At 39.9% G+C, this 26467-nt stretch overlaps 1 protein-coding gene across 3 annotated transcripts in view; it reads left to right on the top strand.

The window, feature by feature from the left end:
- Positions 1 to 26467, top strand: part of MCRS1 (Microspherule protein 1) — a 43665-nt gene extending 17198 nt beyond the window's left edge. Inside the window, exons 6-9 of one of the 3 annotated variants that reach the window (XM_051212894.1) lie at positions 550 to 1290; positions 11376 to 11573; positions 12710 to 12890; positions 22131 to 26467. In XM_051212894.1, coding sequence (XP_051068820.1) covers positions 550 to 1290; positions 11376 to 11573; positions 12710 to 12890; positions 22131 to 22357 — 1347 coding nt within the window. In that variant the 3' untranslated portion in view covers positions 22358 to 26467. Of the gene's footprint in view, positions 1 to 549 lie in introns of all 3 variants that reach the window. The other 2 variants (XM_051212893.1, XM_051212895.1) reach the window with 2 other exon arrangements.

Below are 26467 nucleotides of genomic sequence, written 5' to 3'. Positions count from 1 at the left end.
ATGTACATTGTTAGATGCCACCTCAGTGGTCTATAGGTCGTGTTAGCGCGCGATACGGAAGTTCCTGGGTATGATTTCCTGATGCAGGGTCGCAGCTGCGCACTGTTAGGCGGTCCCATACTAGAGTGAAACGGCAGTCCACTCTTTCTCAGGTTTCAATGGTGGTCTAGTTAGATCAGTTCGCGATTTAAATTATGAAAATTCTACAATCTTCACAGATCCCTCCACACTAATTTAATAAGATTTCCTTAGAGGTTTGGATTAAAATAATCTTATCGGTTATTTTTTGATGCTTATTGTTTTTTAATATATCCATACGAACCGGTGACAGGTATGGTTGATTGTAACATAAGGTGGGATCTTATCCTTCTTTGGACAGTGTAAAGTAGTCATATTCCTTTGTACCTTGCTGAGTAGATTGACTCTTCCACATAACTGAATTATAATGAATAATTACCCCAGCTGTTTTGTTGAAAGTTTTCCAATTAGAAATTTAATGAATATACGTGACTGATTTCTGCACGTGTTTTCTTTCATTCGTTATCCTAGAATCCCTCCATATTTACAGAAATTTTACGCAAATATCCAACAGTATTCTACCATGGACGAGATGAACTAGATTTATATCGTCAGTGGTGTCGTTTCTACAGTTGCCATTGCATCGTTGTAAAAGATGGTGTAAAGTTGAAGTCAATACCTAACTTTAACACCTCATTATCGACTTCACCAGATGTCAAAACAACAGGTGCGACGACAACAGCAATAAAAAATTGTGATGGTATATCTTTGCTGAAAAATGTTGGTTATTCTAATTCTATAGCATTAGGTGGTGATCCACAAAGTTTTTCTGATACAGAATTATTATTAGAGGAGACAGTAACCAATGCAGTCGTTGCAGGAATCCCTAAATTAACTGAACCATCGACAGTGTCACGTAGACAACATATGCTAAATCAAACATCATATCATGGTTTCCAAGGTCTTGTTACACAAACAGTCTTGGAAGTACTCCTTAAAGAATATTCTAGTCAATTAAATGATTCACTTGTACATCCTAGTCTACAGCACCACTCTTCTCCGACTTCTGCCGCTTCTTCTTCTTCTTCAACAACAACAACGTCCAGTACACGTGGAGCAATAGCAACAGGTCTAGAGTTGAAATCGTCAATCGACCATGATCAGAGTCACTCACTACTAATACAAGAAACAAGTAATAAATCACATTTATTGTCCTTTATAAGTTCATCACCTGTACCATCATTACTAAGTAATCAAGAATTTGATTTTAAAGTAAGTATTTTTCTACTCTAATTATTGAGTAGTTGTGTTGTTGCTGTAAGTGAGGAAGTAGAAATCTATTCTTCAAAACTATGGTTTGTTATAATAGGCGTAGTCAGCTATTTTTCAGTCATTTGCTCAGTTTTGATTACTGTTACAGCTAACTTATTGTTTTGACAACGTCAACTAATTTTGTTCCAATCAACTTTATCTTGGGCTCTCTTTCCCAGTTAGTGTTAGGTGCCATTCATGGTCCTAATGTCCACGTTAAAGTATCACAGCCATGTGTTTTTTACTCTATTTCTTTTCCTTCCTTGTGGATACCAAGTTGCGAATAACCTCAACTTACTAGTCCAGTTCAATAGTTAACGAAAAACCCTCGATTGTTATCATCCTTTGTTATATTTCTTTCTTACAGGTTATGACCCAGCTATTCCTATTGTTTAGTATTCTCGTACACCGATTCACTCGACAAGTCCCCAAATCAGAACACGGTTGAACAGGAAAAAGATTATATTCCAAATAACAAGGTTAGGTGGAAGTAAGAAGCACAATATGGAAAACGTTAGTATATTTATAGTTTTTACATGAAAAGATTCTAGAGTATTCTCCAAGTATCGACTAGTGCTGATTAGATAAGAATTAACCAATCAGCGTGCACCAAAGCAATCGTGCATTGAGCATGCTTTAACCCAGTCTATGTCCCGCTAACATCCTTAAATCGTCTGTTCATTCAATCGAATTTCTATAGGTGGAAATGTATGGAGTTAATTTTCGCAGAAAAATACGACTACTTATTTTGGTAGATTTTTTTAGTCGAATAAGATTGACACGATACTGTAGGAATCTATCATTGAACCAAGAAACTTACGATTTCACAAACACTAGTTACCTATGTAATATTATCAATTTAAACCAAAGTACACAAACCATATGATAAACTAAACGTTTTACAATAGACTTCATAAACAAAAGTAATTGACCAACTTGTGTTAGTTATTAAAAAAACAAGAGGCGAGACTATAATTTATGATCAGCCAGTCAATCAGCTACAGCGTAGAACCAGGCACATATATGGATCAGTCCAAGTTGCTACACCTCATTAGCACAACAACTTACGCCTGTTGCTCCCAATGGAGCATAGGCCGCTGACCAGCATTTTCCAACCCACTCTGTCCTGGGCCTTCTTTTCTAGTTCCATCCAATTCTTGTTCATTTTTCTCATGTCTATCTCCATTTCTCGGCGTAATGTGTTCTTTGGTCTTCCTCTTTTCCTTTGGCCTTGAGGATTCCAAGTGAGGGCTTGTCTTGTGACGCAGTTGGGTGCTTTCCTCAATGTGTGTCCTATCCACTCCCAGCGCTTCTTCCTGATTTCTTCCTCCGCTGGGATCTGGTTTGTTCTCTCCCACAGTACGTTGTTGCTAATAGTGTCCGGCCAACGGATCTGAAGTATTTTGCGTAGACAATTGTTAATAAACACCTGTATTTTCTGGATGATGGCTTTCGTAGTTCTCCAGGTTTCTGCCCCATACAGTAGAACTGTCTTGACATTTGTATTGAAAATCCTGACCTTGGTGTTGTTTGACAGTTGCTTTGAGTTCCAGATGTTCCTCAGTTGTAAATATGCTGCTCTTGCTTTGCCGATCCGCGCCTTCACATCTGCATCAGATCCAACATGTTCATCAATGATGCTGCCCAGATATGTAAAGGTTTTTACATCTTCCAAATCTTCTCCGTCAATTGTGATTGGATTGGTGCATTCTGTGTTGTATCGGAGAATCCTGCTTTTCCCTTTGTGTATATTGAGACCTACTGCTGCTGAGGCTGCTGCCACACTGTTTGTCTTCTCCTGCATCTGTTGTTGCGTTTGGGATAGAAGGGCCAGATCATCTGCGAAGTCTAGATCATCCAACTGCATCTTAGATGTCCATTAGCACAACAAGACGGACACGAAATTCATAGAGGTAGTTACTTCAATGGTAGTAATATATAAAAGAAACATTGTGTATAAGGATATAATACAGTAAGAAAGAATTAGTTCGCAGAAATGTATAAATTAATTTTAATCTCACGCTTTAACTAGAGACGCAATTGTGATCGGTTCTGAGCCATGTCACCAAGAGTTCCCAACCATTGGTTACGATAGTCACGCGGACCCCAACCAAGTAGTCTGCATCTACCAACATGGTTAAGACTAAAAGTTGGTGACTTCAAGCACTGATGCCACGTTTTGATTTGGCTGCCCCTAACTTTCTTCCAACCATCCCCAACACCGGTTAGCATTGCACGTCGTGTTAATCGGTGTTCAGGCATATGTGACACGCGGACCAACCATCTCAGTCGATGAAAATTCACAATTTCATCAACTGGTTTACCATCATTCCCTAATACCCTACGTCTAACCTCACTATTACTTACCCAGTGATCCCCGCAGATGCAAGCAATATTTCTAAGGCATCCGTGATCAAATACTAGTAGCTTACGAGTGTGTTCTATCCTTAATGGCCATGTTTCGCTGCCGTAAATTAAAACAGGACGAACTGCCGCGCAGTATACTCGTCTTTTAGTTGATAGACGAATATCTCGCCTTCGCCATAGGTGATGTAAGTTGGTAAAAGCCAAACGAGCTTTCTGAATCCGTACAGAGGTTTCGTCAGACTCGAATTTATTAGGGCTGATCAGACTTCCAAGACAAGTGAAGTTGTCAACGTATTCGACTACTTCATTCCCTTGCTTTTGTTCAGGTGTTGACGCAGGCCAGTCCTGAAGCAACAACTTGCATTTAGAAGGAGAGAAGCGCATCCCAAATATTCTGGCATTGTTCCTCAGTCCTACCAGACGACTTTGCATTTTATCAGCGTCTTCACCGAACAGGACTATGTTATCTGTATATACTAAGTCGATAAGTGGACCTCCTGGAAGGATATCAATACCCGAGAATTCAGTCGACGAGAGCATTATTTCCATCAGTAGGTCTTTGATGAAGTTAAACAGAAATGGAGAAAGTGGACAGCCTTGACGGAAACCACTTGAGGTTGCAAAAGCAGATGACAGTTCGCCATAAGCTCTGACTCGACTGGTAGTGTTCGAGTAAAAAGCCTTCACAAGGTTTATGTACTTCTGGGGTACGCCTTTCAATGACAGACACTGCCACAGAATCTCGCGGTCTACCGAGTCAAGTGCTGCTTTTAAGTCGAGAAAGACCACCATTGTCAAACGCCTATGAGTATGCCTGTGTTCTTGAACCTGACGAATGGTGAATATGTGGTCGATACAGCCACGACCAGGTCTGAAGCCAGCTTGATTCTCTCGTGTTTGCAGTTCACGAGTCTTTGTTACGCGTCTGATAATTATTGATTCTAGTAATTTAGATGCTATGTTAGTCAAACTAATCCCTTTATGGTTGTCACAGGATGATTATGACCTTCTCTTATATATTGGGATGATAAGTGATTGTGACCAGTCAGATGGGATTTTAGCTAAAATATTAGTCAACCTAATCGCTAAAATTGGACCACCATCCTTAAAGACCTCTGAAGCCAATCCATCTGGACCAGCTGCCCTTCCTCGTTTCAGATTAACTATAGCCTTTTGAACTTCAGCAAGAGTTGGGGGACCTACTTCAATGTTCCATTCACACTGTCTGGAAATGGAGGGTAGTTGTATAGTAGCTGAAAGCCAGCGCAACTGTTCTCTAAAATGTTCCGCCCATCGTTCTAAACGTCTGGACTGGGAGTAGATAGGAATGTCGTCTTTTTCCGAGATAGTCTCACTTACACTTGAATTTTTAGTTCCAGTTTTTTTTGTTAGTCTAAAAAGCTCTCTGATGTTACCTACAGCCACTACCTTTTCCATCTTTTTTGCTTTTGTTGCTGACCACTTCTCACGGTCGTTCTTTAGACTGTTGGTCAACCTTGATCTGATTTGCTTTCGCTCTTCATCGTGTTCAGAGCCTGACGGGACGAGTTTACGAGAATCTATCAGTACAATGGACCTTGAAGAAATCCATTGGTTCTTTTAACCCTGTGGTTTAAGTACTAATAGATGTCACTGCTTTTTCCACAGCTGTTTGTATATCTTTCCAATCAACATCTGGGTCAGCCTCGTTTTCAGAACTACCTAAGTGTGACCTCAGTTGTTCCTGGAATCTACATTTGGTTTTCTCGCTACTCAATTCACTTCTAATGGCTCATTTTAGTGTTGCTTTTTTGCGTCCAGTGAGGTGCAAGGAGATGCGTGCTCGTATTAGAGCATAGTCGGAGTCTAAGCAGGTATTTCAAAATGAGCGAAAATCTTCCATCGATCCATTTAGCCGAACAGCACATAAACGACTGTTAACGGGGCCCCACTCTAACAGCGCTTGTTCCGCCCCCATGCTTAGTGCTATGCCTACACCTGCCAGTCCACAAGAACTGGTCATCGGGTCTCCAGATACACGGAGGGTTTAACTCGTCGGCTCTCCCTTTTGCCGAGGTGAGGTCAAGTGAATGACCACACTGGGATCTTGTATGCGTGCTTCGGAGACACAGCATAAATCAATGGTACGAGATTCTAGGGTTCTAGCCAAGGAGGGCCGCTGACCGATTTGACATAGTGTGCGTGAGTTGAAGGCTGAAATGTGTAGTTTGGAGCGTGGTTTCAATAGACCTGGGAATGTTTTGCGCACTAGAATCGTTGGTTATGGTGACACTTGAGGAAGAAGTCTGTTATGACCTTGACGTCTGGTTTTTCTATCACACGAATTATCTACCAATCCGAATACGACTTATACGAATATTCACACTAGGCCAACCAATGACGTTCAACCGGTGTGGGCAGTTTAGCGTCCTTATTGGTCCTATGTCCTCCGAGCCCTTCCACTTGAGTCCAGAACAGAATATCAGCTTCCGTAATATGAGTCGAATCGTTTAATTCAGACATAATCGGTTTATATATCAACCAGACAGACCACAACGTAACATAAAATAGAAAATAACATGTGTACACAAATAAGCCAAAAAGTGACTATGAATGAAGGGGACAGTAACTAATAGACTGAGCGTAGCTTAAGAACCGTAAATCGTACAATAATAAATTATAGGTCAAAATAAAGCTTATCATAAAAGGAATATAAATATACATAGTGTAATTGTTGAGTAGTTATACAATAAGAATATTAGTCCATGAATAGTCCTTGGAAGTTACCCGTAATTTAATCTTCACCGGATATAACAAAGCCGAAAGAGGAAGTTTAGAGTTGAAAGTCGATGTAGGTGGAATAATAGGAATTAAAGAGGGTGGTTGATTATGAATACAGTGACCGTCGGAGACGGATATCCGTGGATAAGGTGAGGTGTGCATTTTTAAGGTTGACCTTTTCAAACCCCACCCTTCCTTGTGGGAAGGCAGCATCGCTGCAGATGCTGGTTGTCTGAAGAAAACACCTTACTGCCGTCACACCTCTGTACAGTCAGCAGTAGGACTTTGTCTTCGGACCTTGGGTTTACCGCTTTCAGTCTTGTTGTTCTTCAACCGACCTTTCTGACATGGTAGAAACTTGAAAAACGATTGTTCCAGTCAGCATAGCTCGGTTGCTTCATCACGATAGACAAGTCTGACCACCACATCAAGGTAGGAGCAACGATCGAGATAATTTGTGAATGAACAAATCATATTTAGTATAACGCGTCTTAGATTTTGGTGCTAAGTTCATTCATCCATTTGGTTAGATAGCGTTTTGCCATTTTAGCTGATGTTGGTTCGTGATGAAAACCCTAAATCTAATTCCTAACCATAACTATCAACTGTAAATCATAATAGTTGTCCTTCACACAAGTTTCTAATCCTCATTTAGCTCTAGTAAATTGGTGGATGTTTCCAAGGTCACTTTCGATTCGCTCAACAGTTGTCTATAAATAATAGTCTCACCACAAAGTCACATGATAGTAACATATGAATATATTTTTTTAAAGGTTTTTGTTATAACATTCGGTTTTCCTCGTCTATGCGTATAGGACGCTAATTTGCATTAAACAGATATCTATACTAGATACCCTCCCAGTGTCTATTCTACAGGAATTCAACACAACTCAGAATACTAACACGTGACTAATCTGACTAGAACGTAAGTACATTTCTGCACCAAAAACCGACAACAATCACAGTAATGATATGGGTAGGAGAATATATAACTCATCTAACGCCTATCAGACCATCGACAGGTCTGATTAAGTAAACTAATCATTATGATTCTCTCCCACATCAGTTTTGTTACACGTACTGTTTAGTACTGTTATTGTATTGTTGCACATCGTTGTTGTATATATATTTCAAGAGATTGTTTATTGGTAATTGAAGGACGACATAATGTAGAGGATTAAAAGTTTGAGGTTATCAACAGTGATTTCTCTGAGCTAAGGATTCACAGCAGCTTTCAGTAGTCCTCATCACCATTGTTCACACGAGGAGATTGTCTGCCTCTGATAAAAAACATAACATTAACGCTGAATTCCTACTGAATATGTATGAAAACTATCAAACAGTTAGTAGAGGCATCATCTTTACAATTAATTAATCACTGAGTAGTAGTTGCCATTGTCTTGTATGTCAAATCTTAGTACTGATTGGATTCTATCGACCAAGCTACATTCTGGACACTATTTTCGGCTACTTGATGTCCCATGCACTATATTGAAACGTCAGATGGCGTTTGGAGGTAGTCGACAAAAATCCTGCTCGACCTAGGTTTCGTACTTCTTAACACTCGTCGATAAGGTGTGTCTGCAACCTTAAGGGAACTTATGCTTGTCAGAGTATTGGATCATATGACAGTCAGAAGAGACGTCGCCATCAAACAATCTGGACTATAAGCAGTACTGGCTGGTCAATAGAGTTAGATCAACACTAAGACGGACTTTTGATGGAGTTTTGTTCTCTGAGCTATTTGGTTTGGTCGTGGAGCTTTCATCGTTCTTCTGAACAACATCATCAGCACAAACTTCAGACAGAAGTGAAGTGTTCGAACTTCTCAACATACGACGCAGTTTGTCCTGTAGACTTCGATCTTGATTGGCTATTGTTGACTTTTAACCTGTCATTGTGTACTTCTTTGTTTGGATTATATTTTCTGTTGATTTGATCCTCGGTCCTATATTTGTCCACGGTTCTTCTGATTGGTTAATAGATTGTATCGATTTTAATTTGTTTATTAATTGCTGATTGACCTGAGTGCCGAGCTTTGGAAAATTCTCTGGTGTTTTTAGAATTTCCTATATCCAAGATCTCAGGATTTTTTTGGTCGGATGTGTATCCACAGTTGATTGATATAAGCGAGAATACTTCATGGCATTTGACCACTAATCAGTGTTCGTGCAGGCAAAGGTGAAGTGGCCATTTACTTTGTCCAATGTAGTGTTCCTCGCAGTTGGGACAATTTATATTGTAGATGATATTCGATTTTTCTTTTGTCATTTCGTTCTTTGGACTTAGTATACACGATATCGGTCACTGCTCAGTGATTAAATAATTCTAACCACTTCTCAATCCTACAGAACGTCAGTCTCAGCCCAAATAATTCAGTGATAACGTCTCTTTTGACTGTGGAGCTGGGTGACATGGTATCTAATCATCCGAGGAGTATCTGTTGTAGGATATAATTTGTCCTACAGATATACGACTAGAACTGTAAACGCGATACTGGCGATCCCAGAGTCTATGTGAAAGCTGTAGTCAGAACAAGGACAACTTGACTTTCAACTTTATTTCTAAACATAAAAACAACTAGATTAGTACAGTAGTTAAAGGAATTTTAGTCATCAAGTGGAACGCACAACCATACCGACCAGTACTGCGTGTTTTATCGAAATGAGTAAAAAATTATGAGTCACACCAATACTCTAATAATGTCCTTCAATTTGCAGGTCAAATGCAACAGGGACAGTCGACAGACACATCCGACCGGATTGACGTGGTGGGCGCTTAAACAATGACTTGACTTCGCTACTGCCGCGCTCAAATAATCGGCCTATTCCAATAGGCACAGGTTCCGTATATCACTACTGATCTCTTCACTTGCTGTCTTCAGCCAAACTGTTCTGACTCGTCCATCTGGACCTGTCTAACTATAGCTTTCAGCCACAGATTTCTCTGCGAGCCAGTATTGTTTATTGACACTAAATCTCCAGGTTGTAGATTTCTTCTCATGTCGCTTGAAGGGTTGGTAGGTACTCTTGTAACCATCCGTTCAAGAATAGGTTGGCTAGTTGTTGTGCTTCCTTCCATCTGTTATGTAAGCACGTTTTACTCATCTGCGCTTCATCGAATGATACACCTCTATGAACTAACAATAACTTATTTGATGCGGGTATATCCAGGTTATCACGGTCATTAACTAGCTTTACGAGTGGTTGGTTGCTTAGTATTCCTTCAGCCTCTATTAAAAACGTCTCCAAAGTCTCGTCCGTCAATACCTTCTGAAACAGTAGCGATCGTTGAATCCTTCTTATCGACTTTATTATGCATTCATATACACTGCCTCAATGACTAGCTCTAGGAATGTTAAAATGCCATCCACAACCTCTTTCTGAAAGGGCATTTGCAATCTTATTTTGGTCCCAACTACACGTAATCTAAGACTAGCATTAGCTCGTTTAAAGCTACCAGATGCACCCTTACTCTTATTATCAACTCGTACAAAGGCGCCTTTCTCAACATCATGTACGATATCACGGTGAATATGTGCTGCTGCTTCTTCAGGGTCTTAGTTACTGGCTTCTTCGGTGTCTTGACTTTCGGTTCAGTGACCTTTTCATTAGGCTTTTTGGAGTTGATTTGGGTTTAACAGCAGAATGCATTATAGTTTTCGGTTTAGCAACCTTGGGTTTAACGTCAACAATTTTCTTTTCTGCTACTTGTCTTTGTACACGTTTAACACTTTCCTCAGTACAGAGTTCGGTATTGATGTGGACAATACTATTACTATCTCTCTGCTCTTCTGGCTTCCTGTGTAACAAGGTATGGCGTCTCCAGCCACATCCTTCGACGGCACATGACCTCGGTGCTCGACAGTTTCTTGCTATGTGGTTTGCCTTCAAACAGACACAACTTCTTTAGTACAAATTCTATCTTTTCATTAATATCCTTATCTCTAAACCTTCCGCATTGGTCTAAGGGGTAGTTTTCATTACATAATAAACATGGGAACCCAAGAGTGCTTGGTCTTACGTGTGGAGGTAGTCCTCTTAGTAATGTGTAACAGTGGGCAACACGCCAGTGTTCTAGACAAAATTAAAGATAGATTCAAAATTGTCTCTATATGACCTCTAATATTTCAAGAGAAAACCGTCTTTGGAGTTGTAGAAATTATTATTAAGCTTTCAATAATAAAGCTTCTCATTCAATCATAGTCTTCTTCCTCAGCGCTAGAGGTTTGTCAAACGATAGAAACGTGACTTAATCGAACTCTCGAGTATAATTGATTGCTATCTATGAGAAATGATTTGACAAACATTTTAGTAATTTACTATGCTTTATTTCTATGCTGATTAAAATATAACAAGCGCTTAACCTTTAAACCACTGAGTCAGGATCCAGTATTTTATATCCCTTCCTTCAATCGATTCACAATATTGTACGACCATCTTCCATTTGCATAAGCAGGTTACTAATACCTGTCCTATAAATAGATTTTGTCTGAGATAAGGTTGTGGTTGGATGTAGTCAACAGGAGACCCTGGACCCAGATTTTGTGCTATTTGGCACTCATCAGCAAAGTGTGCCTGTAGTCTTGAGGGAACTGGTTCTCCATGACAGATGTCGAGTCACCTAGACTAGTGGCTACATTGCGACTTGGTCGATAGTATTCGATATGCACTAAAAAGGACTTGACACATATGACATTGATCACCACTGAGTGATCAATTTATTGTGGATACATCTCAGCCCTACAGGAGGTCACTCGCGGCCTAGATAGCCCAGTGGTAACGTCTCTGACCTGCAACCACCACCCAGTGATCAATCATTTGTGAATAGATTTTGTCTTCATATTTCGATGTATATTCATAATTCCAGCCAAGATGAAATTGATAATTCATTGGATAATAATTTTTGTTCTGTTCTAGCGTCGATTAGAATTACATCGACGTCGCGGACGTTTGTGGGCACATTTACGTCGAAATAAAGAAGAGGCTAGACGTTGGACACGTCTAGTTGAAATGTTTGTAACTAATGGTCTAGAAATAATGGATCCACAACCAATTTATCCAGCATTAGCATCTCTTACGGGATCGAGAACACAATTTTTGATAAAAGAAAAAAAGGTTTTTGATGTATTTTTCTCACTCTGTGATGTGATATCAAGAAAGCCCCATTTTTGTGTTGTATCGATGCTCATGTGGTAGGGCCGCTATTATAGGAGTAGTTATATGTTATATAGTTCGATTATTGATTTATTCGCCTAGGTTGAATGTTAGACTTACTTAATTACTTTTTCTGACAAGTAACTCAATGACATTGAGATAGCGGCTGAAGTACATACTTAACACCGATTAACCCAGGAAACAGTTTCCCACACTCACCTACTCAAAGACCAGAACAGAACAACACAACAGGTAGAAAAACCTCTGCAGTACCACACAATTCAGTTCATGACTCAGAATTCATGTGATTATATAGATTAGTTATCTGACAGCGCATCAGCATAAATAAGAAATTATAGTACGAACGAAACTATATTATACGTGGAAAAGAGAATACGTAATCGATTCGTAATTACCTCCGGAAAATTCCCATTATATTAAAAACACAGTTGTATGGACGAAGAATATTCTTTTCAATAATTTCTCATCAGGTTCTACAATTATAAATCCAAATTAATAATCCATAAAATTGACCAGATTTAAGACAGAGTACATCATTTGGAAATTGTAATATGTGAATTAAGAATTGTTGTTTGTTATATCAAATCAAATCAAATCGTTAATGTTGGGGCTGACTAATCGTAATTAATTAATAATAACTTGAGGGAGTCAAAACTGAACAATAGTACACGACAGAACAATACATCCATATGTTATCTTCCTCTCAGTCTTGAATTCCAATTTCTATCCATGTATGCTTTTCCATTCAGGCTTTTCGAACCTTACTCTTAAGACTTAGTCTTTCTTCTAATTTTTGCTACTAGATTATTTCGATCTAATTTGCTGTTTTTATTTTGTGGTGCTATTCAGGTAATGTCAGTTCGGGCGAATGAACATCTGTATCATATTTTATGTTGATTATATATATACTCGGCTTCCGACTATACTGTTTACTTTACTTAAAGGCTACTCTCAAAATTTTTCTTTAGTTTTACTCATATAGAGAAGACTACTTCCACATGAGCTACAAATTTTCCTCATCATTTAAAAAAGAAATTTATCACACTCTTCCTTCTTTCTTTGCTGATATTTTCTAGGTCATATTTGGTCGTAATTCATTCGTTTATCAACCGCATATCGATTTATCAATGGAAGGTATTGACAGTGGACGTATATCACGTTGTCATGGTCAAATACGCTTAAGTAAAGATGGTATATTTTGGTTAACTAATTTTTCATCTCATACTGTGTATGTTGATGGTAACCCGATACTGACAGGTGAGTACTTGACGGTAATAATGTTTTTCTTTTCACTTTCTGTATTTATGAATTTATTATGCGTGTGTATAGACAGATTGTGATTCTGACGTTAAAAATTGTCATCGTGTAAATTAGAACATGAATAGGAGGGCAATATTGTTTTCAAATGAGTTCTTCGTCAGGTTTTACTCTCATATATACCGATATAAAAATAAAAAAGAAATATTTTGTTTTCACGATATAAACGATAGTACGACTAGCGATCAAGGTTTTGCTAATACTATACTGGATACTAGATCGATATGATACAAAACAGATTGAACCACGTTTTACCAGATACATGATTCACAACCAAAATAAGAGAACCAGAGCATAGATTAGACAATACTTTATTCAACACAATTACAAAGCGGTCTACACTTATTGAGTTCAGAACAGAAATCATTAATAGGAAGGAAAATCACCAAGTGTAAGCCGAGTATCTGTTTGCCTGCGCTCAGTGACCAATCATATCTTACTTCCACTAGCCATACACCATATATAAAAATATTTTTATGGGCATAAATGAAGAAGCATTGAATTGATCACGGCAGTTTACGGATAGATGGTAGCTACGACGCACGTTGCGTAACCAAACGTAGTCATTAAGAAATACAAATACGGATCGTAAGGTAGTGTTAGAACTAATACTTGAGTTAGTGTTTCAACATAGGAAATAGGTCAGAGACTTGGGAAAACAAACGTTAACAAATTAGTGTGAAACTCAATAAATGTATTCACTATATAAAGAGAGAGGAGCATTTTTAGTTCACATTTGTACGTAACGAGCCATCTTTTCCGTTTATTTTCTAGGTGAAATGTAATTCATTGTCACATTTATAAAAGTAAAAGTGATTGTCAAGTGTACTACACCATAAAACTAACTTCATATTGATAGTGATGATAGTTCATGTACGGTTCTTTTCTCTTCATCTGAGTGACTCATCAATCACAACTTTGTATCAATGTTCTCTCGTCACGTAAACTATCTGTAACCTACCCAGTAATCATACTTGTTTCTCAAGGAAAGTGAAAATAGGAGGAAACAATCACTCAAGTCGAAGAATTAGAATTAATAGGCAATTTAAAACGTCGGTGAAGGCTCTGACAAGATAAAAGTCGTCTGATCACATTGAGAAACAATGCGGACTTGTTTGGGATGCGATTCTCTCCCTCTAAACACAAAGTGTTACTTCACTGTCAGCACGCGAATTAATGATAGGAAGGGAAGTAGTTGAAAGTATCGAATACTTAACCTAACTTGAGTCCTGATAATCTGATGTTTGACAAAATCTTGGCACGAATTCAGAAAATCCGTTGACTTTTTTCAACTTCGGTCACCTGTGGCATAGGCGAGATTATCCACTTCTCAAATGATGGGCGACTTCATTACTCAGCATTTTGCTCAGTCCTACTTTATGAATGTGAAACATGGTGATTAAGAATAGAGGATATTTGTAGGATACTAGTACCCAATCATAGGTGTTTTCAAAGTAATACTCATATAATTTAGGACTATAGAGTTAGCGATTCTAAGCTTAGACTCACAGTACTCGGTATGTCAGGTCGACTGACGGGGTAGTGAATACTTGGGGTTAGGATATATACAACTCATGGCCAACTCATGGACAACTAAAGGAAGATGCGCAAATAATGTGTTTAATGTATGCTTTTCATATTTTACTTTGCCATTGTGTGATTTCACGTTAAACAATAAATTGGTTATCCCGACTAATTCTTTGTTCACTTCACAACAACATTACGATCTCCATTTTCTGTATTCTGGATTTGAGGAGATTGTAGGATCTTAACTTACGTCATGAACATTTCTTATGTTGATCACCGTTGGATGCCGGGTGATTCGTCTAGAGGTTTCGTGTTAGCACGCAAGAACTGGGGTTCATGGTTCGACCACCGGATACGGGTTCATGGATGCGGACTACTACCTGAGCGAAATAGCTATGCAGTGCTTCCTGGTTTCAGTGGATGCGTAAATTAAGTCGGTTCGTGATATCAATATTGTTAGTCCGTGCTTATTTCTGTGTTTATGCGGAATCTGGGACGGCCATTCCATCTGTTTATGTGGTCTCAGTAACCTGGTTGATAACGCTTTAGACATTTGAAGCGGAAGGTATTTAGTTTGACTCCTAAAGTGAACAACGACTCTTGGATACAGGCACATCCAGGTGACGAGTCTCAAGTAGGACGAAATGCGAGTTCACAATTTCATTGGTAGCCACATTCTATCAGTTTTATGGATCTGTGCTTTATGTAGTTGAACGTATTCGACAGGAAACTCTGAGACATTTTTGTGCTCATTGTCGGGCTTTTTAACAAAGAGCACTTGCTGCAATCTTCACGGAAACTGATATTAATCTATGAGATTCGGACCCATATCTTTAGATGAACATAACACTGGTTACTTGCACTCAGATATCAATCGATTTAAATATGTTTATTTACTCATCTTTGTCTTACATGAGAAGCCTTGTGACGTCATACTACCTTTCTACCCAAACAGAAATTAGTATTGTTCGGGTTTGAACTTATAAACCTCTGGTTTTGACCCAGATATTTGATCCTTATAAACTCACCTTTTCTACTTACAATGATTTCTTAATTGAGTTATCTGACTTTTATTACCTCCTCACTAACACTTCACACTCCATCTTTTGAATATTAGATTGATGTTTTTGATATCCAAATAAGTAGGAGATTGTGTTCCTGATGTTTCGTAGCTTAATGTAAGTCACTTTTTCAAAGTAAATAAATGACCAAAATGTTTGTATGGTAATATATCATATTGCACTACATAACCCGACCGAAGCTGCTACCTTGACGCGGTGGTCGGGCTTGCCTATCGTGATGACCCAACCGAGCTATATTGGCTGGAACATATGTTCCTGTAGGTTCTACCATGCCAGGCAGGTCGATTGGTGAACGGTAAGACTAAAAGCAGCAACTCAAGGTCTGAGGGCGAAGTCGTACTGCTGACTGTAGAGAGGTGTGACAGCAGTAAGGTGTTTCCCTCGGACAACCAGCATCTGCAGCGATGCTGCCTTCCCACAAGGAGGGGTGGGGTTAGAAAAGGTCGACCCTAAAAATGTCACACCTCACCTTGCCTCACGGATTTCCGTCTCTGGCGGCCCTTTGAAGAATGGAGCTAACACGTCAAAAACCTTCCACAAAAAGGCCGTGCGCGACCGGCCTCAAGCAGTTGTCCCTTGGGCTCTGCGGTCACGCTCCCAGGTCGTCAAGACCAACACTAATCCAATTTCCTTTCCAGGTTCCTCAAGAAATACCCTTCCACAGTGTGGGCAGCCAGGAAGTGATATCAGCCCTCATACCCGTAACAGCACACGAGACCAAGTTGGTCACATTCAAATCCTTCCTACACCTCCTAATACCTCTCTTATCTCCATGACTAACCCTCCTCGCACTGCTAGGGCAAACGATTCGAGTACGCGGAACGTTATTCCTGGTCTCCTGAAACCACGCTCTAAACTACATGTAGGAGCTTTTAACGTCCGAACACTGTGCCAAATAGGACAGCAGGCTTCTTTAGCTAGGACTTTAGAATCCCGCGCCATCGATGTGTGCTGCGTCTCCGAAACGCGCATACAGGATCCAAGTAGCGTCATTCATTTGACCTCACCATGCCAAAATAAAGAACCGACTCGATTCACGTTTCGTGTATCCGGAAGCCCGGATTCTGCTTCCCGTGGCCTCGCCGGCGTAGGTGTAGTATTGAGTCCTAGGGCAGAACTAGCTCTCTTAGAGTGAATCCCAGTAGACAGTCGTTTGTGCGCTGTCCGACTGAACGGAACAGTAAGGACCCGAAAAGATAGGACACTCGTCGTTGCCTCTTCGTCGTCTCTGCCTATTTTCCCACTGACTGCAGCACAGATGATGTGAAAGATGAGTTTTACATAAAGCTTTCCGATCTCCTCCTAAAAGTTAGGCGCTCGGATGTGGTAATAGTGGATGGTGACTTTAATGCTCAAGTAGGTAAACTAAGCGATAGGGAAAGACACCTGGGTGGATCTTATAGTGTTGTGGCTCAAAGAACAGATAATGGCGACCGTCTGTTGCAGCTATGCTTAGATAACCGCCTCTTTCTTGCAAATACTAAATCTAGGCATAAGGAAAAACATCTTTTAACATGGCGACCCCCTGATTCGTCCCAACGTTGGACCCAAATAGATAATATCGCTATCAGCCACCTCTGGAGGGGCTCGATAGAAGACTGTCGCTCATTCTGGAGCACATGCTTAGATTCAGATCATGCTCTAGTACGAGCGCGTATCTGTCTGCGTCTTACTGGACGTAGGAATGACGCTTCAATTAAACCTCTTAGGGCCCTACTTAATGATAGTCAAGCTAAGAGTATATTTCAGGAACAACTAGGACAACAGTTAGGCAGACATGTATGTGATGCCCACCCCGAGGCAGCATGGAATGATATCCGAAAAGCTGTGGAAACAGCAATGTTGTCTGCTAGTACGGTAACCCGTAAGGTTAGGGAGAAACACTGGATCTCAACAGCATCTATCGCACTGATAGATGCTCGGAAACTCATTCCACCTGGCTCTGAACATAATGAAGAGCGAAGTCAGCTTAAGCGCAAGCTGACAAGAAGTATACACAATGATCGTGAACAGTGGTGGGTAGCGAAAGCACGACAGATGGAAAAGGCAGCGGCAATAGGTAATAGCAGACAATTGCTCAGACTTGTTAAGGAAACCGGTATTAGGAAACCGACTGTTAGCGAAACAATCTCAGAGAAAGATGGACATATTATACATTCTCAATCCAGGAGATTGGATCGATGGGCAGACCACTTCAGGGATCAGTTCAACTGGCCTTCAGCCACACTTCGGTTTCCCACGCTCTCCAGTCAACTTGAATGGCAAGTTGATGTAAGTCCTCCAACCCTTTACTAAGCTGAGAAATTTATAGGAAATCTGAAGCGTAGAAGAGCAGCGGGCCCTGACAGGTTTACTCCTGAGATTTTTAAGGATGGTGGTTCAGTATTAGCAGCGAGATTGACTGAGGTCTTAGGTAGAATCTGGGAACTGGACGTAATCCCATCTGACTGGTCTCAATCATTGATTGTGCCAGTTTTTAAGAAAGGACAAAAGTCCTCTTGTGACAATCACACAGGAATCAGTTTAACTAATATAGTGTCTAAAACATTAGCTTCAATAATACTTCGACGCCTAGCCAAAGCTCGTGAAGAACAGACTAGAGAAAACCAGGCTGGTTTTCGACCTGGACGTGGTTGTATAGATCAGATATTCACACTACGTCAGGTTCTAAAACATAGACACACATTCAGACGCCCCACAATGGTAGTATTTCTTGACCTTAAGGCAACATTTGACTCTGTTGATTGTAAGGTTCTATGGCAGTGTTTGTCACTGAAAGGAGTACCAATGAAGTACATTAACCTTATAAAGGCTCTCTACTCGAACACAACTGGTAGAGTGAGAGCTTATGGCGAACTGTCATCAGAATTGATCACCTCAAGTGGTGTTCGTCAGGGCTGTCCACCCTCTCCATTCTTGTTCGACTTTGTCGTCGACGTACTTTTAGAGGTAACACTTTCCTCGTCTAGGTTTCCAGTGGTTGAACTTCTACCGGGAGGTTCACTTGTTGACTTAAAATATGCTGATGACATAATTTTATTTGGTGAAGACGCTGACAAAATGCAGAGTCTTCTGACCACTCTAAGCAACAAAGCAGGCATGTTTGGGATGCGATTCTCCCCCTCGAAATGCAAAACGTTGCTTCAGGATTAGGTTGCATTGACATCCAAACTAATGATAGAGAGTGAAGTAGTTGAGCCTGTCGACCGCTTCACTTATCTTGGAAGTCTCATCAGCCCTTGTGTTCTGGTGTGTGACGAAATCTCATCACGGATACAGAAGGCTCGACTAGCTTTTGCCAACTTACGTCATTTATGGCGTAGGCGAGATATCCGTCTATCAACCAAAGAACGTGTTTACTGCGCAGTAGTTCGTTCCGTCCTACTTTATGGCAGTGAAACATGGCCGGTAAGAGTAGAGGATATTCGTAGGTTACCAGTATTTGATCATAGGTGCCTTCGAAATATTGCTCGTATATCCTGGGACCATCGAGTAAGTAATGCAGTTGTTAGGAAACGGGTACTAGGTAAGGATGGCAAATCGATTGATGAAGTAATGGAACTTCATCAGTTGAGATAGCTGGGACACGTGTTACGTATGCCCAACCACCGACTGCCCCGACGTGAGATGTTTTATGGTGTTAGAGTTGGTTGGAAGAAAGCTAGGGGCGGCCAGACCAAAACATGGCACAAGTCCATGAAGTCACTGACAAGTAGACTGAGTCATATTGGTAGGTGTAGACTAGCTGGTTGGGGACCGCGAGATGATAGCAACCGATGATTAGAGACTTTGAATGACATGGCTCAAAATCGTTTGCAGTGGCGCAGGTGCATCCAAATTTTGATCTCCCTATTCCTCCTCGTCTCTTTTTTTCTCTTTCCAGATTTATTTCACTGTATTATACTCTTTAAGTAACATCTCCAAACACTCATACTCTTATTACCTCTACCACTATGGGATTTGAATCGACAACTGCATCTCTGTGCTAATGTGGTGTGGCAACTCGAAGTGATGTATGTACGTACGAAGTTCTACGTTGTTACTGATTGACTGCACTACATAAAGTCGTATTTGTTTTATTTCGGTCGTTTATTTACTTTGAAGAAGTGACTTACATTAAGTTACGAAACGTCAGAAATACGATTTTCTACTCATTGGGATATCAGAAAAGTAGATTTATTGTTAATCTTCTGCCCAATGGTCAATTTCTTTAAAACTATCAAATCCTACCTTGGCATTGATCCTATCGTTTGGTGTTTATCCGTTCATGCGCTATATCACTATTAACATTCATACGCAATTAGCCGTTACTCATAATCGTGCAAATAAGTACTGATTTCTTTTAGTTCCAGAATTGAATCTTTTTTCTTCTACTTGTTTAGAGCAATTAGTAACACTCATTTTCAGCGTAAGAGTGTTTTTTCCGTAGGTTTCATACTTGTAATTTGTTTTGCATGATACTACTTTCTTATTTACATAGCATTCCATTGTGATATATAGTATCTTTACAAATTAGAGATAAATACTAATTTACATTCTGATACAATATACACATAATTTAGCCATTAAACAACAAATAATAGTTTTACGTTCCATATTTAAAAATTGTTTATGTTTGCATCTGTTTGTGTCAGTAGAGTTTATGTTAGGAAGCTCAATATCACACATCCTACACAGCTGATTGAGCTTGAAATATACAGTTCATAGTACTTGTTTGTTTGTGCGTGGAAATCCTGGCAGTACATTTGGAGGTGATGCATACTTAAAACACCGACTCGTTCGATATGGCATTGTTACGTTTTATTGAGAGAATAAGGATGCGGGCAGAGATATCTAGTAATAATAAATTTGAACTCCGTAATAGCAGTCTCAGGATTACGGCGGTTCATGTAGCAATGAGATCAGCGGGAATCGAGTTAACCTCGAAACAGATGCAATCTTACGTCAACCATCCATTGTCTAGCTACTGTGAGGTGTGAGAATGAATTGATCGATCTATACCGCCGTTGCTGTCAGTAATCTCTAAGGAACAAACGTTACGTGATGAATCTTCCCATACTTATCTCGTAGAAGTGCAAATAATATTAAGTAATTGTCCTATTAGCACCCTCGACTCAAAAAGTCAATCATAGGCTTAGCCTTTCTCAGAATAGTTCACCCCTGTTAGGAGTGTGATGGTGTTACAACCGAGAGTAGAATCAGAAATAAATACTCTAAAGAATATTCTTGTTAATGTATTCTGTTAAAGGTGTTTGACAGAATATTCACCATCACTGCAAGTTCAGCAAAAATAATCAATAAGTGTAAACGTTTTGATTGTTGTCCGTTGGTCGACGTAATAATGCAAGAATAGGTCACTGTTTCTATTGGCAACATAGATGAACTAATCGATAATCAGACTCCCAAATATCATGAAATCGCCTTGCAGTCATAACGATGCGATCAGACGGGATCTAATACAACTCCGTAGCTGATTATATTTTTTCCTATTCTTATACTGACATTACTTTAGTTTTTATTGCGGACGTTAGATCTACAGAACTCACTTGTAAAAAGTCCAAATTTTGTACTTTCATTTTGAAAATTTGAATTTGTTTGTTTTCGCGCCAAAAGCGCTCTTTTCACCTTCATGTCGTATTTCCCACTTGGGAGAATCTTGAACGCTATTGATCCGTTGTATCTCTTAGTATGCTATTTTGTAACGCTTCCCAAGGACCGTTTTGTTCTGTATATATATGTTTTGATTTGTGTCTGTTGTGATCGCCCCTGTTTCTGGCTTTTTGCGGAATATACTTCCCCGTTCGGACTTTGACTTCTCTCTCTAGTTAGCGGGGCTGGGACGCAATAGAATAGCTAGTTTATTGGTCCTTGGTTGCAAGTCTTTGTTCCGTTCGCAGTCTAAGTGAACTCGTAACCGCTTCAAACATAGCAAATTTACACGCTATGAACGTACAATATATTAAAGATACGTTTGTTTGTTCAGACTATAGTTGTAAAACCCAAACTCTGATCTTATACGGTATTATAGAAATGTGATCTTAAAGAAAAGGATACATAATTGTAGGCGAGAAACAATTCTACAATCTAACCACTCAGTCATATCGTCAATGGTATCAATGAATTGAATAATAATTTTTCTCTTTCCTAAATATAATCAGTCCCGCGACATTATGATGGAATTTTCTTTAATCTCAATGATTAAAATGAATATTTGCTCCTGTCTGTTTGTTTAGTTTAGTTAACGGTTGTCAGGGTTCTGTGTATGGTTGTGCACTTTTAAGTCGTCATTTTCCTTATTCGTAGATGAAATTGTGCACCACATTCAAAAAGCATTGATTTACAATCATTCCCTAACTTTGGTATTAATTGTTTTATGTCAGCCTGTAGTAACGAAATTTCTGTAATCTGCAAGATGGTACTGATGGGCAGAGCCAGGATTACAAAGATTCTGATTGCATGTTGATTTACAGACATCAACTATTCCGTCATATTTTCAATAATTAATAAACCTATCGACTAATTTTTCCAGGGTTTATTTTGTTTTTTAACTTGTTTTGTTCTCTTTTTCTAGACGAAGAAGTTGAGCTGAAGGATTTCGCAACAATTTTAGTTGATCATATCACATTGAGATTTGATGTGAATCATGATTACGTGAATTGGATATGTAGCAATGATAGTACCACTGCCACCACTACTAATAGTATATTTATTTATAGTTGTGGTAATGATAATAGTGATACGAGCCATTCCATTAAAAATAATCATTATGACGGCGACAAAACTCTCATAATAACATAGAGGGAAGTATTTCAGAAGAAACTCAACTATTCGTCAATAGTCAGAGTGAACTATCAGAAACCCCGAAATTAACAGGATTGTCAGGTTTTAAACACCCAGAAAATTAGTGATCGATCACCTTCAAGTGAATAAAAATAATCCTAGACTCATAATATTGTTATTTGGTAAAATGTATTTTAATTTGTGTGAGCTGTTTTATTTTCATAAGAAATATTCTGCTCTGATGTGTTACTATTAAGCTGTCCATCGGGAAGTAATTTCTTTATATTATGGTCGTTTGTGGGAGACGACAGTGTGTTTTACTACATAGTGATTTGACTGATTCACAATTTTGTCAGGTTCCTGTCTGATATATAGGTTAGATTATACTAATTAAAATCAATAAATTCATCCACTGATTTATCTTGCTCTGTCTCATTAATATTATTCTAACGCATTCAGTCAAAATAGAACTGATCCTAATTGTTTAGAAGCGGTAGTTATTAGGATGTTTCGTCCTTGATCTGTCTACCCACTTTTGTGCAGAGGATAACTTGTGTATTCTAGATTAAGACCTTGACGCGGTAGGCTGACTGGATTAACCTTGAGGCTAGCATGTGGGGGTTCGAGGTGAGACCAACTGCTTGAGATAAACAGACGAAAACTGTTCTATCACCTGCTTGGTTGACAAGCACGCGAGTGAGAGAGGACAAGTCAACTGGAACACTACTCGATTTATTCCTAATTCCGATCTGATTCCCGATTTCAGATTAGTGTAAAAAGATACATGAAGAAATAGGTAATTAACCAGACCACAGCGCACAAACAATTGGGAAAATACAACCATGTCCAGAGCTAGGGATTAGAGTAGAGTCAATCAGTCACTCAGCTACAACGTAGGACCAGGCACATATATGCATCGGTCCAAGTTGCCATACCTCATTAACACAACAAGATGGACACCGGATTCATAAAAGTAGTTAATTCAGAGGTGGTAATATATAAATGAAAAATTGCATATAAGGATACAGTATAGGAAGAAAGAATTAGTTAGTAGAAAGAAAGAAATGAAGCGATTTGAATCTCTTAGTTTAAGGGAAGACAGAGCGTGTATTCACCGACGCTATTGTGATCGATTCTGAGCCATGTCACCAAGAGTTTCCAACCATTGGTTACGATAGTCACGCGGACCCCAACCAAGTAGTCTGCATCTACCAACATGGTTAAGACTAAAAGTTGGTGACTTCAAGCACTGATGCCACGTTTTGGTTTGGCTGCCCCTAACTTTCTTCTAACCATCCCCAACACCGGTTAGCATTGCACGTCGTGTTAATCGGTGTTCAGGCATATGTGACACGCGGACCAACCATCTCAGTCGATGAAAATTCACAACTTCATCAACTGGTTTACCATCATTCCCTAATACCCTACGTCTAACCTCACTATTACTTACCCAGCGATCCCCGCAGATGCAAGCAATATTTCACTCTGGATGGTAAGCAGATAGAAGTAGTTGAGAAGTTCGTGTACCTGGGGGTGTGAGTGATGAGATCAATGCACATATAGTGAAAGCCAGAGCGGCTTATGCCAATCTGGACCATCTTTGGCGCCTTCGTGATGTTAGTCTGGCTGTAGAAGGTCGGATCTACATCGCGTCGGTGAGAGCAGTTTTGCTCTATGCTTGTGAAACCTGGCCTCTGAGAGTTGAGGATGTTACACGACTCTCTATGTTCGATCATCGTTGTCTCAGAAGGATTGCTGACATCCAGTAGCAACACCATGTTAATAATGCAGAGGTTCGGCATCGGGTGTTCGGGCACAGAGACGATAATGCAATTGGTGTCACCATCTTGAAACACCGACTTCGGTGGCTTGGATATGTTCTACGAATGTCGTCCCAGAGAATTCCACGTCATGCATTATCTGCCGACTCTGGGACTGGTTGGAAGAAGCGGAGAGGTGGTCAGTGTATGACATGGCGTCGTAGTATGAAAGAAAGCTGCAAAGGACTGGCTTGTGTTGGTCCTTCACGACTCCCTGGCTGGGGTCTGAGAGATGGTGCGACACAGTGACTAGAGACGTTATCAGATATGGCTCAGAATAGAAGCCGGTGGCGATCCTGCTGTAACCTTCTTTTACTTTCTTCATAAAAAAAGTGGTTGTGTCTTCCTTAACTGAAAGATTTCTTCTGATTGTACCTTTTCGTTCCCCCATTATACCATTATTATTATTACACCACCTTACATCAATCTCTTTGTTAGTATTCTCTCTTTTCATTCCCCTTAAATTCTCATTGTTTTGTGTGGCGCATTATTGTACCAATAGTTATGTGTTCAAATAAATCTAAATAAATAACTTGAGGTTGCGAAATCAGTTCCTCATAAGCTATCACTCGACTAGTAGTGTTCAAGTAAAGAACCTTCAAAAGGTTTATATACTTCTGAGGTACGCCTTTCAATGACAGACACTGCCACAGAATCTCGCGGTCTACCGAGTCAAGTGCTGCTTTTAAGTCGAGAAAGACCACCATTGTCAAACGCCTATGAGTATGCCTGTGTTCTTGAACCTGACGAATGGTGAATATGTGGTCGATACAGCCACGACCAGGTCTGAAGCCAGCTTGATTCTCTCGTGTTTGCAGTTCACGAGTCTTTGTTACGCGTCTGATAATTATTGATTCTAGTAATTTAGATGCTATGTTAGTCAAACTAATCCCTTTATGGTTGTCACAGGATGATTATGACCTTCTCTTATATATTGGGATGATAAGTGATTGTGACCAGTCAGATGGGATTTTAGCTAAAATATTAGTCAACCTAATCGCTAAAATTGGACCACCATCCTTAAAGACCTCTGAAGCCAATCCATCTGGACCAGCTGCCCTTCCTCGTTTCAGATTAACTATAGCCTTTTGAACTTCAGCAAGAGTTGGGGGACCTACTTCAATGTTCCATTCACACTGTCTGGAAATGGAGGGTAGTTGTATAGTAGCTGAAAGCCAGCGCAACTGTTCTCTAAAATGTTCCGCCCATCGTTCTAAACGTCTGGACTGGGAGTAGATAGGAATGTCGTCTTTTTCCGAGATAGTCTCACTTACACTTGAATTTTTAGTTCCAGTTTTTTTTGTTAGTCTAAAAAGCTCTCTGATGTTACCTACAGCCACTACCTTTTCCATCTTTTTTGCTTTTGTTGCTGACCACTTCTCACGGTCGTTCTTTAGACTGTTGGTCAACCTTGATCTGATTTGCTTTCGCTCTTCATCGTGTTCAGAGCCTGACGGGACGAGTTTACGAGAATCTATCAGTACAATGGACCTTGAAGAAATCCATTGGTTCTTTTAACCCTGTGGTTTAAGTACTAATAGATGTCACTGCTTTTTCCACAGCTGTTTGTATATCTTTCCAATCAACATCTGGGTCAGCCTCGTTTTCAGAACTACCTAAGTGTGACCTCAGTTGTTCCTGGAATCTACATTTGGTTTTCTCGCTACTCAATTCACTTCTAATGGCTCATTTTAGTGTTGCTTTTTTGCGTCCAGTGAGGTGCAAGGAGATGCGTGCTCGTATTAGAGCATAGTCGGAGTCTAAGCAGGTATTTCAAAATGAGCGAAAATCTTCCATCGATCTATTTAGCCGAACAGCACATAAACGACTGTTAACGGGGCCCCACTCTAACAGCGCTTGTTCCGCCCCCATGCTTAGTGCTATGCCTACACCTGCCAGTCCACAAGAACTGGTCATCGGGTCTCCAGATACACGGAGGGTTTAACTCGTCGGCTCTCCCTTTTGCCGAGGTGAGGTCAAGTGAATGACCACACTGGGATCTTGTATGCGTGCTTCGGAGACACAGCATAAATCAATGGTACGAGATTCTAGGGTTCTAGCCAAGGAGGGCCGCTGACCGATTTGACATAGTGTGCGTGAGTTGAAGGCTGAAATGTGTAGTTTGGAGCGTGGTTTCAATAGACCTGGGAATGTTTTGCGCACTAGAATCGTTGGTTATGGTGACACTTGAGGAAGAAGTCTGTTATGACCTTGACGTCTGGTTTTTCTATCACACGAATTATCTACCAATCCGAATACGACTTATACGAATATTCACACTAGGCCAACCAATGACGTTCAACCGGTG

The sequence above is a fragment of the Schistosoma haematobium genome, chromosome 3 (assembly GCF_000699445.3).
Source record: "Schistosoma haematobium chromosome 3, whole genome shotgun sequence".
Lineage (NCBI taxonomy): Eukaryota > Metazoa > Platyhelminthes > Trematoda > Strigeidida > Schistosomatidae > Schistosoma > Schistosoma haematobium.
Note: the sequence above shows the minus strand (reverse complement) of the source record. Positions and strands in the feature narration are given on the sequence as shown.